Source organism: Phaethon aethereus, assembly GCF_964289735.1.
Source record: "Phaethon aethereus genome assembly, chromosome: 1".
Taxonomy (NCBI): Eukaryota; Metazoa; Chordata; class Aves; order Phaethontiformes; family Phaethontidae; genus Phaethon; species Phaethon aethereus.
The window spans coordinates 151,597,364-151,612,183 of NC_138575.1; the positions used below are offsets into that span (position 1 = coordinate 151,597,364).

Consider the following 14,820-nt stretch of genomic DNA (forward strand, 5'->3'; position numbering starts at 1 on the left):
GGAACTTAAGGAGCGGCACTCTGCAGTTTAGTTTTTAATGAGCTCTTCCTCCTAACAAAGACAACCTTATTGGCCGAGGACCAACATCAGATCTCCAGAAATAAAGTCTTCCCCCTCAATAGCTCTGTAATGGACACCTCAAATAAGGGGTCAGATGCAGCTAATGGTAGAATTTGCAAGGACAACTTATAAGGGAATGAACACACTGAATCCCACACCCACCTGCCCCCCTTAAACCCCTCTCTGTGGTTCTTGTCCTTCCTTTGGAAATGTTCAGCTGCTCATGTAACAGCTGTTAAGCTGCCACAGTTTGCTGGTCATGATAACATGGTAATCTAAATGATATCTCCATCTGCAAGCCGCAGCAGCTCAGCAGCTGTTTGCCTAACAACAGAACACTTCGTAGCAAGGGTGGGAAACACCAAAAGAAGTAAAGTGGACAGCCCGGGATAGTAACAGATCCCAGGGTAGGCTGTCCTGGGTGAACCAGAGCCAACAGAAAATTCATTCATTTTCTTACTTTGCCTCAAACTTCTTTACTGTGTGCTGCTAAGCATGGCAACAGAGTACCAAAACCCTTTACTAGCAAAACAACATGGTGAAATATTTTGTCCTCTATGCACAAAAGCTTTGTTGTAGGGAACACTGTCCCCTTATTCTCTTCACCTTCTCCTTCAGTTGTGTCTTCATGGTGAATTTTCCCAGAGGATAAATACTCACATGCAAGCAGAAATGCTGTGAAAATCTGCATGTTTTGCATGCGCATGCTATGCCTTCCTATTTCTAAGGACAAACATTCTGGGGGACAGTGCAGGATATTTTTGCTTTTCAGCGGTTAAACTATCAGATTCTCTCCCAATTAATTGTGGAGGAGGAAAAGCCCATTTCTAATTCTAGGTACAGAAATATAATTATGGCAAGCAGTGGAGGATCTGCTGCTCTTCAATGTTTAAGCCTGTATTGTCACTGATATATGATCTGTGCTGAGGAAAAGCAGAATCCAAGCCTATGTGCCCAGCTATGCCAACCAACTTGCCTGAAAACACCTCAAAAATCAGAAGATGAATTTGTGTAAAGAAAGGCAGATGCTGATGTGAGAGTAAGATCCTGGGCGAGATTTGCAGCAGGCGCACAACCCTTTTTGAGACTGAACACCTTGTATTTAAAAAATGGTATCAGCTGCTTAGCAACCATCCAAACAACAGTGTGAGCTGCTGTTCTATTTTCTCCCTACTTGATATACAGTGATACATGTTGATGGCAAAGGTAAGTTAATTTATTTCAGACAAGGATATTCAATACAAAAATTATATACATTACCTCATATTGACAAAGTTTCCCCATACAGCTGAAAAATAAGAAAAGAGAGAACGTTACAGTGTCACACATGAGGTCATTTTTTCCTATTATCATCAGAAGGAATTTAAAACAATGGTAAGTATGTTAGTCACAAATTATTTAGATAAGTTACATACATGATATATATACACACCAAGTGACTAGAACACAGTTTAAGAGCATGGGAGGAATTCTGATGAAATTACATGAGACTATAAAGAAAAAGTAGAAAGATACAGTAATTCAATTAAAAAAAAAGAACTAGACTACCCCAGTGCACACCTGGAATTATCTGACCAGTAAATCAGCAGATACATTTATCTGACCATTATCTCCACACTGTATTACAATAAACAAAATGTGCAAGAATTCTCTGAACTATAATTTGACACCACACACAGATTAAACAAACCAGAGCTCTGGACTTGTTTATTAGGGATATTGAAAAAAAAATGGCAAGAGCAAGAAGAGAGTCCTATAGACCTGAACCACACGAACTGGAAGCTGCAGACTGACAAGAGTAAAAAGACTGGCCACTACAGGCGATAGCTGAAACAGTCCAAGTCGCCACAATAGCCACAACAGTCCTCCATTAAAGGTAGCAAGTGCTTGTGTGCATGTGAATTCTCTCTCTAAATATGTATATATTGTGGTGCAGACACAAAACATACCCAAGCAATGTCACCAACTGCCTCACTAAGCAAACAAAGATAATTTATTACACTCTTTGTATGGAAAAAAGTTTTAAGGAATACAAACCACAGTATAAAATAGCACAGCAAACATACATCAGCTGTTTCTCTGTGTTCACAAAAAGATTTATCTGCCATCTCTGTGGAAAAAAATACAGAAGCTTCATATAAGAATAGATGATCAATACAATCCAACTGAATTAAAAAAACACTGTGGATTTTATGTTAATTAAAGTAAATTCTCTGTGGGAAAAAAGGATACAGTATTGAGCACTAAGTTAAATTTAAGTTATCTACCCTCTGGCTAGGATTTTAGAATTGTGTATGATAACACTAATGGAAAACTCCTTTTTTATTTTTTTTGCAGTGAATGATGACCATCTGGCAACGATAACCGCAGATTTCTTGAGTTATACATTACTCGGCTGTACTTACAATCAGTTATTTTTCTGGGTTACAACCCATACAAGTAACAACATATTGTTTATGCAGTGGCAGGAAACACCTGGGCTTAGTTGGTGAATCAGGAACTAATGAAAAACTGAGTTGCCAGCTGTAGTACAAATACCACTCTGCCAGTTTTGTTGGAAAGACAGTGCAGCTACATTGCATACAAGAAACTGGCTTCCTAAAGAAAACATGTTAATTATGTGTGCTTAGTGTCCACAGCAGGAAAGGGGAGCTCAGAAAGGCATTTGTGTGCTTCCAAAAACACTATGATTGGTATCCCAGTTCTGTAGGAGTAAATGACCTTCCATTAAACTTCTAGGAAGTGTATTTTTGTACCACTGAAAAAAAAAGAATGAAATTGCAAAACGAACCACATAGGAAATACCATATGGAGACATTTGAAGAACCCCAAAGCCTCTCTCATATGCAGAGAGGTGCTGAGGAAACTCACTTGAACATACTGCCCTCACAAAGGATTCTGAATGCAAAATTCTAAGGAGGATCTCTTTGGCTACTGCATGTTCACGTACTGGTTACGTCAAGGTTGAAGGGATCTGAAGTAAGGTTTTGCACTACAGTGGAATTAAGGTTTTATTGTTTTGTTTTGTTTTTTTTTTTTATCTAAATGCACATCACAATCGTTTATATAACGGGCTTACACAGCTGCAGAACCAGCAGTATGACTATGGCTTACAGAGTATTTCCTTGACTTGACACTTCCTTGCCCTAAAGGTTATGCCAAGGCCAGTTTGACATTCAGGCAAGAATGATGGAAACCTATTAAGGCAAGGAGGCCCAAATCAACAAGCAGAAAATGATGCAGAATTACAAGCCTAAATCCAAGACGAAACCCCTCATAAAACCATAAAACCCCCTGACAGGCCTACCAAGTTCAGGCACGAAAAGCTGCAGATGTGTGGATGGTAAAAAAAGCTTCCATACCAGCAAGGTGATGAATCAGGCACTACACATAAACGCAGTTTTCAAAAGCATCAGACCCCATGGACCCAATTTGAGCAAACAGTAACACAACTGAGCACCCCACTGCAAAAGCCACTCTTAAAAAAAAAAAATACAAAAAAATTCCAACTCTAAAGCCAAATCTTTTAAGCCAAGAGGTATTCATCCAGGCTAACAGTCCTATGCCAATTCTCAAATCTTAGAGATTCAACACTCTCACCCCGCCACAGCCACACATGGTACATACTCTGTGAAGAACTTCCTATTCATACAACTAGAGAGTATTCATGCACTGAGAGTCTTCCTGCCATCTACTGAAACTCCGTGCAAGGAAAGAATTCATGATTAATTGGACTAGACAGAAGAATGACTTATAACTGAACAACTGAGACACTCACCTACAAGAGAAAAGCAATAGAGGTTCTGCTTATTCTCTTAAAGATTGTTTGTAAACCTCACCCAATGACTGATTAAGGTAATAATAAGCTGCCATTAGAGAAGAGATCAGAATATCGGGATTGTTCTGAGACACATGAAAGCCTGGTTTAACGGCCTGTAGGAGAAAGGTGTAGTCCTATTTTGACTTTATGGAAGGGATGCAGCGGGGGAAAAAACATCCCAGAACAGATAAAGTAATGAGAACAATCATTTTTGTTGTAGCGTTTTTGGAAGGATTAATTGCAGGTACCATGGAGATTGAAAATACACCAGAGGCATTAATCACTCCCACAGAAATTACACTTTAAAGTGACAGCTTCCAGAGAAGAAGAATGACATGCCTTGGATGAAGTGATAAAGAGCTGTACTTTTAGAAAAGAGATTTGTTTCTTAAAGCCTTAATCACAGTATTGTTATTAAAGAGGTATTTACATTTTGCCAAGTAAACATTAATCACTCATGGTTTTCAGAAAAACCCAATCGTCTTTTTTCTTTGGTTTGTTGTTTCATTTTTTTTTTTCCCCTCCAGCCTCTGAGAAATAAAGCTATAGCTATTCGGCAAGCACAGCCTTGTAGTAAAATAGTTGTAGATTTCCAAGACTTCTCAAAACTACCTTACACAAAGGCCAATCAGTCATAGACAACTAAAGAATGTTTTTCTTTTTACTGAATACATTTATATTCCTGGAAATGTAAAGGTTTGTTTAGTTTTTCTAGAGAAGACCCTTTCTGAAATTAGCCAGATGCAGAGCAGTATGATGACTGGGCTACTTTCAGCAAAGGAATATTCCGAGAGCTATCCTCTGGCTACAAGCCAACCCTGCCTGTATGAAGTTTAAAAAAACAACACAAAATCTGTTAAGTCACACTAAAAAGTACAACAGAAATCCCAAGCAATTTGCTGTTGAGCATCCATTATTAAATGGACACTTCCCTATCTATCATAGTCAGACTTCTAGCTCTGACCAGCTGTGCTTCATAGCAGGCAAGAGTGATTCTTTTAGATCCTCAGAATATAGGAACAGGATGTATGTTTTCACCTGAATGTCCTTTGAATCTGTCATGTGCAATAATACTTACTGTATAGGTTTCTATAAAACACAGATTACTACTCTGAGAACCTTGCATGCCTTCATTAACTCAACCACAATAGGCTGGGGAACCAGAAAAATAACACTATCATAATCTGAAGGTGGGAAAAAACAGAATCTGAACGGAAGCCTGTGCTTTTACCCTAGGATGATCTTTCTTCTCTGGGTCTCTTTAAATGACACTAAAATCAAGTCAGACTATCACAAGGCACCAACAGTAATAAACACTTAGCATCTAAAATTATTAGTGACAATATTAGTTTCAGCATCACATAACTTTTAAAACAGATGTTTTAAAAAGCAAGACCACGATGCCCATAGAGATCTGACTGTACCAAAACCAGATGCAGTCACTTTTTAAAAGCATTTTCTTTCCCAATGGCTTTGCTGTTTGCATTTTCAAGACAATCCATTAAAGAAACTTTTGTCTGAGTAGATTTAACTAAAAACACAGGAATTTTTCCCTGTATTGCCCTCCTTACAACCTCTGCTCCTCAGAATAAAGAGAGTACAAGATGATGTTTGTTTCAAACAGGTCTTACTATCAACAGAAACAGCATGCAGGAACAACATGAATTGATACACAGTTGTAACCTGAATTTCTAGAGCAAGATCGTAAGTTCTGAATGTGCAAAGCGAATTGCTTCAGTCAAACTTTCTATTTCAGAGAGATGCAATGTCATTCAAGAGAGGTTTCTTTTTTTTTTCTTAAATGACTCCCCATAGACACTCAGCAGCTTCAGGCTCATGGTAGGAATGAGCTTTTTGTCTCCAGAGGAAAACTTGACAAAAAGGAAAAGTAGGCAAAGGGAGCTCATAAAATGCTTATCATTACAGATGCATTAAAACTTAATTTAAATCTTTTGTACATATCAGTTAGATATGTAATAATGTAAAGAAAACTATTATTTCCTTTAGGAAACTATTATTCCCCACACAACATCCTTGTTGCTAAGCTGGAGATGTATGGGTTTGATGGATGGACTGCTCAATGGATAAGAAATTGGGTGGCCACATCCAAAGAGTTGTGGTCAATGGCTCAATGTCCAAAGGGAGATCAGTAAGAAGTGGTGTCCCTCAGGGACTGGTACTGTTCAGTATCTTTATTAATGACACAGGCAGTGTGATTGAGCTCACCTTCAGCAAGTTTGCAGATGATACCGAGCTGAGTATTGTCACTGAGGGAAGTGATACCATCCAGAAGGACTCTGACAGGCTTAAGAAGTGGGCAAATGAGAACCTCATGAAGTTCAACAAGGCCACATGCATGGTCCTGCACCTGGGTCAGGGAAACCCCCAGTATCAGTACAGGTTGGGTTGTGAACAGATGGAGAACAGCCCTGCTGAGAAGGACTTGGGGGTACTGGTGGAAGAAAAGTTGGACACAAGCTGGCAATATGCGCTTGCAGCCTAGAAAGCCAACAATAACCTGGGCTGCCTAAAAAGAATCATGGCCAGCACGTCAGGTGAGGTGATTCTCCACCTCTGCTCTGCTCTCGTGAGATCCCACCTGGAGTCCTGTCCAGCTCTGGAGCCCTCAGCACAGGAAAGACAGGGATCTGTTGGAGCGGGTCCTGAGGAGGGTCACAAAAATGATCCAAGGGATGGAACACCTCTCCTGTGAGGACAGGCTGAGAGAGTTGGGGTTGTTCAGCCTGGAGAAGAGAAGGCCGCAGGGACACCTTATTACAGCCTTTCAGTACTTAAAGAGGGCATCCAAGAACGATGAAGAAAAACTTTTTACGAGGGCATGTAGTGATATGACAAGAAGTAATAGCTTTAAACTGAAAGAGGACAAATTTAGACTAGATCTAAGGAAGAAGTGGTGAAACACTGGCCCAGGTTGCCCAGAGAGGTGGTAGATGTCCCATCCCTGGCAACATTCAAAGTCAGGTTGGATGGGGCTCTGAGCAACCTGGTCTGGTGAAAGACGTCCCTGCCCATGGCAGAGGTGCTGGACTGGATCATCTTTAATGGTCCCTTCCAACACAAACCATTCTATGATTTGGCCAATGCATTTCGAACTGCATTTTATAGTCTAGATTCCGTAACAATAAAAAAATCTCAGTTGTATCCTATCTGTAATTCCAGTAGTTTGTTAATTTGCTTTAGAAAATTATTATACTGATGAAAGTATGTTACAATATTAGTGAAGATAGCAACATACAATTACTAATCATAACTTTGTATTACGGAATGTCACCTTCCTGGGTAAAGTTTTTGATTATGCCTTTGGGGAATGTACAATAATTTTGAATATTTAAAAAATTAAAAATCTACTCCTCTGGTATGTCTATACAGGTATCTGTGCGGCAAGTTGTTCTTCCTGTTTTATTTCGTGAACTGATGTCTTGATGTCTTGTTCAACAGTAAAATTCCTGCGCCAAATCAAAGACAGCAGATAGGTACTGTAGCTTTTCCCACATGGGGAGTACCCTAGACACCAGGACACAGCATTTTCTTGAAAGGGAAGATGTTCTCTCTTCAACTTGAGTAACACCACCACCCTGTGTCAATCCCTCAGTTAGTCATCACCTCACAAAACAAAGGCAACACAGTCACCAGGACATTTCTGTACCTTCTCTTAAGAACAAATACTTTAAACTTTGGCAAACTGATACACTCCTATAGCTGTGAGATACGTTATGCAAATTTTCTTTCTTTGCAAGAGTTAATGGAGCTTCATACTGGATGGGAAGCTAACCATGAATACTTATTCTAACATTTCAGTTACCATTATCACTTTATGACTGAATTCTGTTCTTCGTTTCCCAGACAACAAATTCCTTCCAATCTTGTCTTTTTTCCAGTTGTCCGTTCAGTGTTTCTACTCTTTTCTATCTCACACTTTTACCATATCACCCTTTACCACTCCTCATCCATTTTTACATTCTGCCACAACTAATGCACTCCAATTTTTAGTTACTACAAACAGAAAAAAACTTCAATATTTACAACAAAAAACCAGAATGCATATAACTCATCACACTTACGAAGTTCCAAACAGGATCTTTGATATTCATCACCACATGTACTTGAGTGTGCCTGGACATCATAAAACTTTCTAGCTTTGAATTTACTGGCTTGAAACAACAAAGTGGTTTGCAAATATGCTGACTGCCTACAAAAGGTCTGAATTCCCAAGGAAGACAACAGAAGGACTTTTACCTATACCTAACTGGAGTACTACGTAATAATTACATTCTGAACTGGGTCATAATTATTTTAGCAATGTGAAAGCTAAGCAATCTAAATTGCTAACATCCCTGTGTCCCCTTTTCACCTAGGGTTTTCAGTTCTGTCTCTATTACTAAGTGTCTTTCCTTAAACAGCAGCAGATGATTAAAAAACCTGTAAAATGACATCTATCTCCAGAAAAATCTGATATACACAATTCAAATGCACAAAATTTGTTGAGAAAAGTATTTTCTCCCTTTGCTTTAAAGCAACATGGCAGGTTAAGGAAACCAACAGAATCCTTCTAAGCCAACAGACCTGTACCCCCTACCTGCTGTTAGGCGCACACATCTCCCTATTTCAAGTGAAGGAAAGAGAAAGCAGCAGAACTATTATCTCAACAGATGGAATATATCATATGCAGTTTTACACAAATCATGCTTTCCCCAACCTAGATGGCAGTCCTGATTTTTCAAATGCCTTAAAAAAAAAAAAGGCACAGTCTCCTTTAATTTAGCCCTTGACGTTCCTTTTCTTTCCGAGACATGGCTAGCAGAACTGTGGGACATTTTTCAAGAAACTCAAAGAGGCAGAGAACATTCCACACTCCCAAGATAACAATACACCAGCAAGCATGTCAAACTCCAGAAACTGAACAGCTGCCCAAGGTAACATGACACAAATTAGGGTGGCAGTCAAATGCGGGGTCACGACTCAAACTGATTATTATTAGCATTTTGGTTTAAGTTTGTTGACTGCTAAGATTGTTTTCAGCAGTCTCACAGCATACTCCAATGGCCAGCACTGTAAAAGAAACAAACTCACTTTTCTTTTCCCAGTTACCTTTTACAAACCCCTTCAGGTAAGCTGGTGCAGTAACCCCCACCTCTCCCTCCCTAGGGTCCACAAACAAGAAGTTGAAAACTACCAGTTTCAACTAAACTCTCCTTTGGTCAACCAACCTTACAGAAAAGAAACAAACAATGTAGATGACAGGAAACACTTCCCCTTTGCAAAAACACAGAGGGGAAAGAAGATGAAAGCTCTAAGAGTGTTTGTCCTTGAGTAGAATGAAGACAGCACCACCTCCTGCACATGCCACAGAAAAGACAAATACTAAGTGGAGGTACAATATCAAAGACAAATACTAAAGATGAATATTAAATGAAGATAAGCTGGCAACTGTAAGGGTGAATTTCTCCAGGATTCCAAAAAAATGTTTTAAAACATCATGGTTAGCAAAGCACAGTTGGAGTCCATCTATTCCTGACAAACTCCACTGAAGCATGAACAAATTTTCGTAAGCTACATGACTATGGCTAGTTGGAAGCCTGATAAGCAGGGAGGTGGAAGCTGTTGAAGACAGTAAACTTACTTGAGTAAACCCACGGATGAAAGGCAGCTCTGCAGGACATAAAGCCAGCAAGCAAATGGTTTTGGTTCTTTTTTTTTGGTGGAGAATCCATGGCATTCTGACATAAAAAGCAGGCAAGCCTGATGTCACATCAGACCATTTCTAACTTCCATGGCCAGTCAATCCTACTGTCTAGTTATAAAACAGCTGGGGAAGGAAGTTTTCTGGTATTCTCCTCAGCAGTGCTGAAAAACTTTAAGACAGCTAGCCTGAAGCAAAAGGACAGAATCAAATTTGCAGCTGCTTTTCTATTATGAAAAGTGAAAGTAAAAGCTTATGAGGACACAACATTAAGCAGCATTTAACCTTCATTTTGAAGGTTTGCAAGACAAGCAACATGCAAGGGGTTTTACTCACACCCTGATATTCTGAGAAAAGCACATTATATTCTTCCTAGCTGATGGAAATCTGACAAACACAAATGGCTAACCTTGTAAACCAAAGGATAACAACCATGGAAACTAACAATGCTGGGAGAAGTCAAGCCACTACACTGCAGGATGTACTTCCCTCACATTATTTTGACATTTTGTTTTTAAGTTGTTTTAGTATCTGTGCTGCAATTTATCTTATAAAGGTAACAAGGTCTTAATCTTGAATTTCATGACAGCACCCTCCTATTCATTCTTTTTTTCTCTTGGAAAAGGAACAAGGCTACTGACATACTTCCTGAGAACTGTTTGATCTACAAATGAGCAAAGAGAACTGTTCTACTTTACCAGGAATAGAGCTCTTAGTTTTTGTTAAGAACATGCAACTCCCTTGTTATACCAAGATATCACTAGATTATTTACAGTAGCACTAAGATTAAAGCAAGCCATGCAGATTGATGAGCTCTGGTCTTTAAATGCTGGCTACGAGATCTTACAGTATTATTTCCAACAACTTAAATAAGTTCCCGATTTCACAGAGACAGCCTCGCTAAAGCATCTCAGTATGCCTATATAAAGCTGAATAAACATTTAGAACTTCAAAGGGAATGAGTTTAAGGTGTCTATGTGTTGACATACCAACCCACAAACAGGTGGGCTTTTAAAAAAACAAAACCCAACTCTCAGTCTGCACAATATGTTACCTATATTGTGATGGCACTGGATTTTAAAATTTTTTTCTTTACAATAGCTATTTAATTGGTTGCTCTTTTATGATTTGTCTACACTTCTTGTAACGGACAACAAAAAAATCAATTAAATCCACTTCGCTTGTGTTTATAATCACCTCATGTTCTTAAGCTGCAGTTTCACAACAGCTTCAAGATGATGCAAGTGCAGCCTGTGACTGAAAGGATTTTTTTCAGTCCACCTCCGCATACCCCCCTTCTCCTTTGATTAGCACTAGCACTCCTGCAGTATCTTGCTGGGTGTTAAATCAGAAGAAAGCTGTAGCAGAAGACTTTGTCCCTTTAAAAGGGCAGTGAAAACTCAACCTTTGGGCAAGGCTTCCCATTATATGTAGCACAGTATAGCCATGCCATGTTCACAGAAGCAGACAGCACTGCAAGTGAGTCAACTAAGCTAATTCTGAAGAATATTAAAAATAATAATAATACTAGAGTACCATTCTACCCGATTACTGAGTGATTCAGGCAGCTTGCTAGCTGCACTATATCCAGATTCATCACTTGGGCAACAGGGAACAAAATCACCCCTTTCACCTAGGGACTACAGATAAGGTAAATGTAACTGTTAGTTAAAATTCTGTTCACTTCAGTTTTGCCAGGGAACAGCTGCTTAAGTTACAACAGCTTTTAACTGCCTGCTACATAGAAATGCTCCTTTTGGGTCCTATTTTTATATATACAAACTGTGCACAGCACACTGTTTCAAGTGAACAATGACTTTTTTAAATTAATAGAAATTAGGTTTACAGAAATGAGACATTAAATATCACTTTAACTCCAACCCAGATAGAATAATAAGGATTCTTACTTTACAAGTGCCACTAGGGAAACTAGTGAAGTCCATAAACAGAGTTCTAGGTATCTTTAATGTGAGCCTGACTGTGCACCTGATGTCACGGTGGTACTTCAACCAATGTCAACAAGACTCCTTAGGTGAGACAAAAACTGTAGACCTGCAAAGCAAGTGGTGGCAATGCTGCCAACAGGACTCACAGCTGCCCATTTCACCAGTGCACAGCCTCCAACAGTTGGGCCAAAACAGCTGTCTGAATACCCACGCTGCCAAGTGGCTAATCTTAGTCCAGACCAGTTCCTTTACCTGGTGCACAGCACGGCAATTTAAGTCCTTGTAAATGGTGGATGCTGGTGGGAAATGGGAGATGTGTAACAGGGATACCTAAGCCAGCCTAGCCATCCCACACCTTGCGCTATGAAACTATGGCTCTTTGAGTGTGAGATAGCCGAGAGCCTTTCAACCGCCTGTAATAAGCTCTCTCTGGTTTGCAAACTCTCATGAAGAAGTTCTTCAGGCACATTTGTAGCAAATTTGCATTCAAAGGCAGAAGCATTTTATGAAATAAGACACTTTTCTAAAAGATACTCCCTAAACATTCTCTCAGGGTTTCACACACAAACTGACAAAATGGCACTATCAAAAAGTCCTATCTCCTAGTTCATAAAAAAATAATGTACTTGCCAAGTATTTCATTCCCTGTAATATAATGTGCTCCAAATCTGATTCCCCATGTACTAAAACTGGATGGAAATTCATGGAAAGGAGGTGCACAACCTTAACACATTTAGTCATGTGGAGAGCACTTGAGAAAGAAGGAATGTAAGAAGTGCCAGAACATACACCTACACCAGCAGCTCAGTTTTCTCAGATTCTAAGCTATTTTAGTCTGCATTATCTGGCTGCAACCAGAGCATAGTGATGATTCAGTAATATTGCAAGGAGTGCACTTTTAGATGCGGGCATGGGATCATAACCACCCCCATAGAAGAGAAAACAAAAAATAGTCTCTCTAGAATCTGTTAGACCAGTGGCATCTGGCATATCATACTATATTGAAGACACCAGAGACTAACTAATGATTCCACAACTTTTGACCACGAGTCAAAAGATGGAAAAGCACAGCAACCTGGCATGTTAGATTTGCAAAAAACATACTCCCGTCAGACACCAACCTATTCCCTTTTTAAGCCACTTTTTGCCACGTTGATCTGCAGTCCCTCTCCTCCATTTTTTCTGTAGTCCCAAAGAACAACCAGAAACAAGCGGTGAGAAGACTTCTACAACTTACAACCCAGACAGCAAAAATGATACAGCAGTTTTTCCCTTCCTTAAGGCTAACTTTCACCCACAAAGCTAGACAGCAAACACCAACTACTGCTGTCCATAGAATCAATAGCCAGGTCCCAATGACCATGTCAATTGCCACCCAATTCCATTATTTTACCAGCAGCCTAGTAACTTTGTTTTCAAAATTAAGTATCATTTTTGGCAAAACACCAAGCCCTTTCAAAGTAAGGATAGACATTAAGCTGTCCCTGCCTCAGTGTTTATGGCACCTGAAGTCACTTGGACAAATAAACTATCCTAAGAGTCAGAGCTGGCACATAATGTCAACAACAGCAACAGTATCTAAATAACGAGGTCCCGCAAACACAGTAACATATGGTACTAAAGGCATTTCTGCTTTGTTTCTGAGGTAGGAAACACCACCCCTTCTGCCAAAATACTTGAGTTGTACCTCTCCACCCTCTCAAATGCAAAGGGAGGATCCTAAATCTGATGCACACATCCACCCCCGAAGCTAGCTCACCTATGTGTGTTTTGGAGCATCAAGAGAATCACTTGTCCCTAGCTAAGATGACAGACTTCAAAGATTTTTCCTCATGGTGTTCCATCTACATAAAATCTACCTAAGTCTAAAAACAGAACAGGCTAACATAAAACAAACTGAATGTGAAACATGCAACAGAAAAATCTGAACAAGAAAGACAGCTGACAGGACAACATTATAAATACGAGACTCTATTTGACTCATGCCTAATAACCGAAGTCATAAACACCCCTGTCAGTGGTTATGCTAAGATGTTCCCAAATACCTTTGTGCCTTTCTTCAGGCTCTTAAGACTCCAGCTACGTGCTGAGCTAATAAACAAACAAACATTTATTTAGCCCCCAAAGGACATCAGAGGATTTTACAGAAACCAGACACGAGGCCTGCCCTGGAAAACTTCCTGGCAGCCTCCCCTCACACAGCTACCAGGTTAAAACCAACAGGGACAAAGAGAGGTCTGAGAAGCGGCTGCGGAAATACTTGCTCCTTGAGCCACGTCTCACACCACTCACCCTCAGCCTCGCTACCCAGGCCGCCCACCCCGCCGCCCAGCCGTCCCCGCGGCACGCCCGCCCCGCCTCACGCCTGGGGCTCGGCCTGGAGGCCGGCCGCACGGCGCCGGCCAGCCCCCGGCAGCCCCTTCCCGCGGGGCTCCGAGGGGAAGCGCGGCCGCAATGAGAACAGATCCCCAACGGTCGCCCCCAAAGGCCGCCGAGGGCGCGTGGGGGGCCCCTTCCCGCGCAAGCCCTCGCGGCGGGGCAGGGTGAAGGTGCCTGACGGGGACCCCCGGCACGGCACGGCCCCGCGGGCGCCTCCGCCGCGGCCTAGCCGGCTGCCCGCCGGACTTGGGAAAGTTTCCGCGGGGCGAGGAGGCGGGGAAAGGAGGGAACCCCCCGGCCTCGCCGCCCAGAGACGCGGGGGTCCGCGCGGAGCCCCCTTCCCTTCCCCGCCGGGTCCGGAGCAGCCGCGCTGCGGCGCCTGGCAACGGGGCAACGCAACGGGGCGCGGGGAGAGCCGCCACCGCCACCCCCATCCCCCGCGGCAGCGGAGGGCACGGGGGGCCGGGTCTGGCCCGGCCAACGGGCAATGAATGGCCGGGCCAGACCCGCCCTCACCCCCGCTCACTTACAAGCGACATAGGCGACGAAGGCGAGCCCCATGAGCAGCTTCATCCTCCTCCGGTTGATGGCGGTCAACAGGCGCAGCAGCGGCGCCTTGCTCACCATTACCCAGCGGCAGCGGCACGCAGCGCCGGGCGCCTGCACGGCCGGACACGCCACCGGGCTCGCGCGCGCCGCCACCCACCGCTCGGCTGGGCTCCCCCCGCCCGGGCTGCCCGGGAACCGCCCGCGCAGGCGCAGCAGCGCCCGCCCGTTCTCCTTCCCTCCCTCCCCTTCCCCCGCTGTAGATGCGGTCGGCGGCCAACGGCCGCCAAAGCGCTGGCGGTGTAGCGCGGCGCATGCGCGGGCCGCGACCGCCCGGCGGCCCGAGGCTGACCCGGCGCCCGGGCCGG

The 14,820-nt window shown here is 42.3% G+C and overlaps 1 protein-coding gene across 4 annotated transcripts in view; it reads right to left on the bottom strand.

Moving 5' to 3' along the window:
* UXS1 (UDP-glucuronate decarboxylase 1) overlaps nt 1-14,533 on the bottom strand; it is a gene marked incomplete at its 5' end in the record, with an annotated part of 63,603 nt that extends 49,070 nt beyond the window's left edge. For all 4 annotated transcript variants that reach the window (XM_082014426.1, XM_082014424.1, XM_082014425.1 and 1 more), the window contains 2 exons: nt 1,321-1,348; nt 14,437-14,533. In XM_082014426.1, the coding sequence (XP_081870552.1) occupies nt 1,321-1,348; nt 14,437-14,533 (125 nt within the window). The remainder of the gene's footprint in view (nt 1-1,320; nt 1,349-14,436) is intronic.
* Nucleotides 14,534-14,820: the final 287 nt, after the last annotated feature.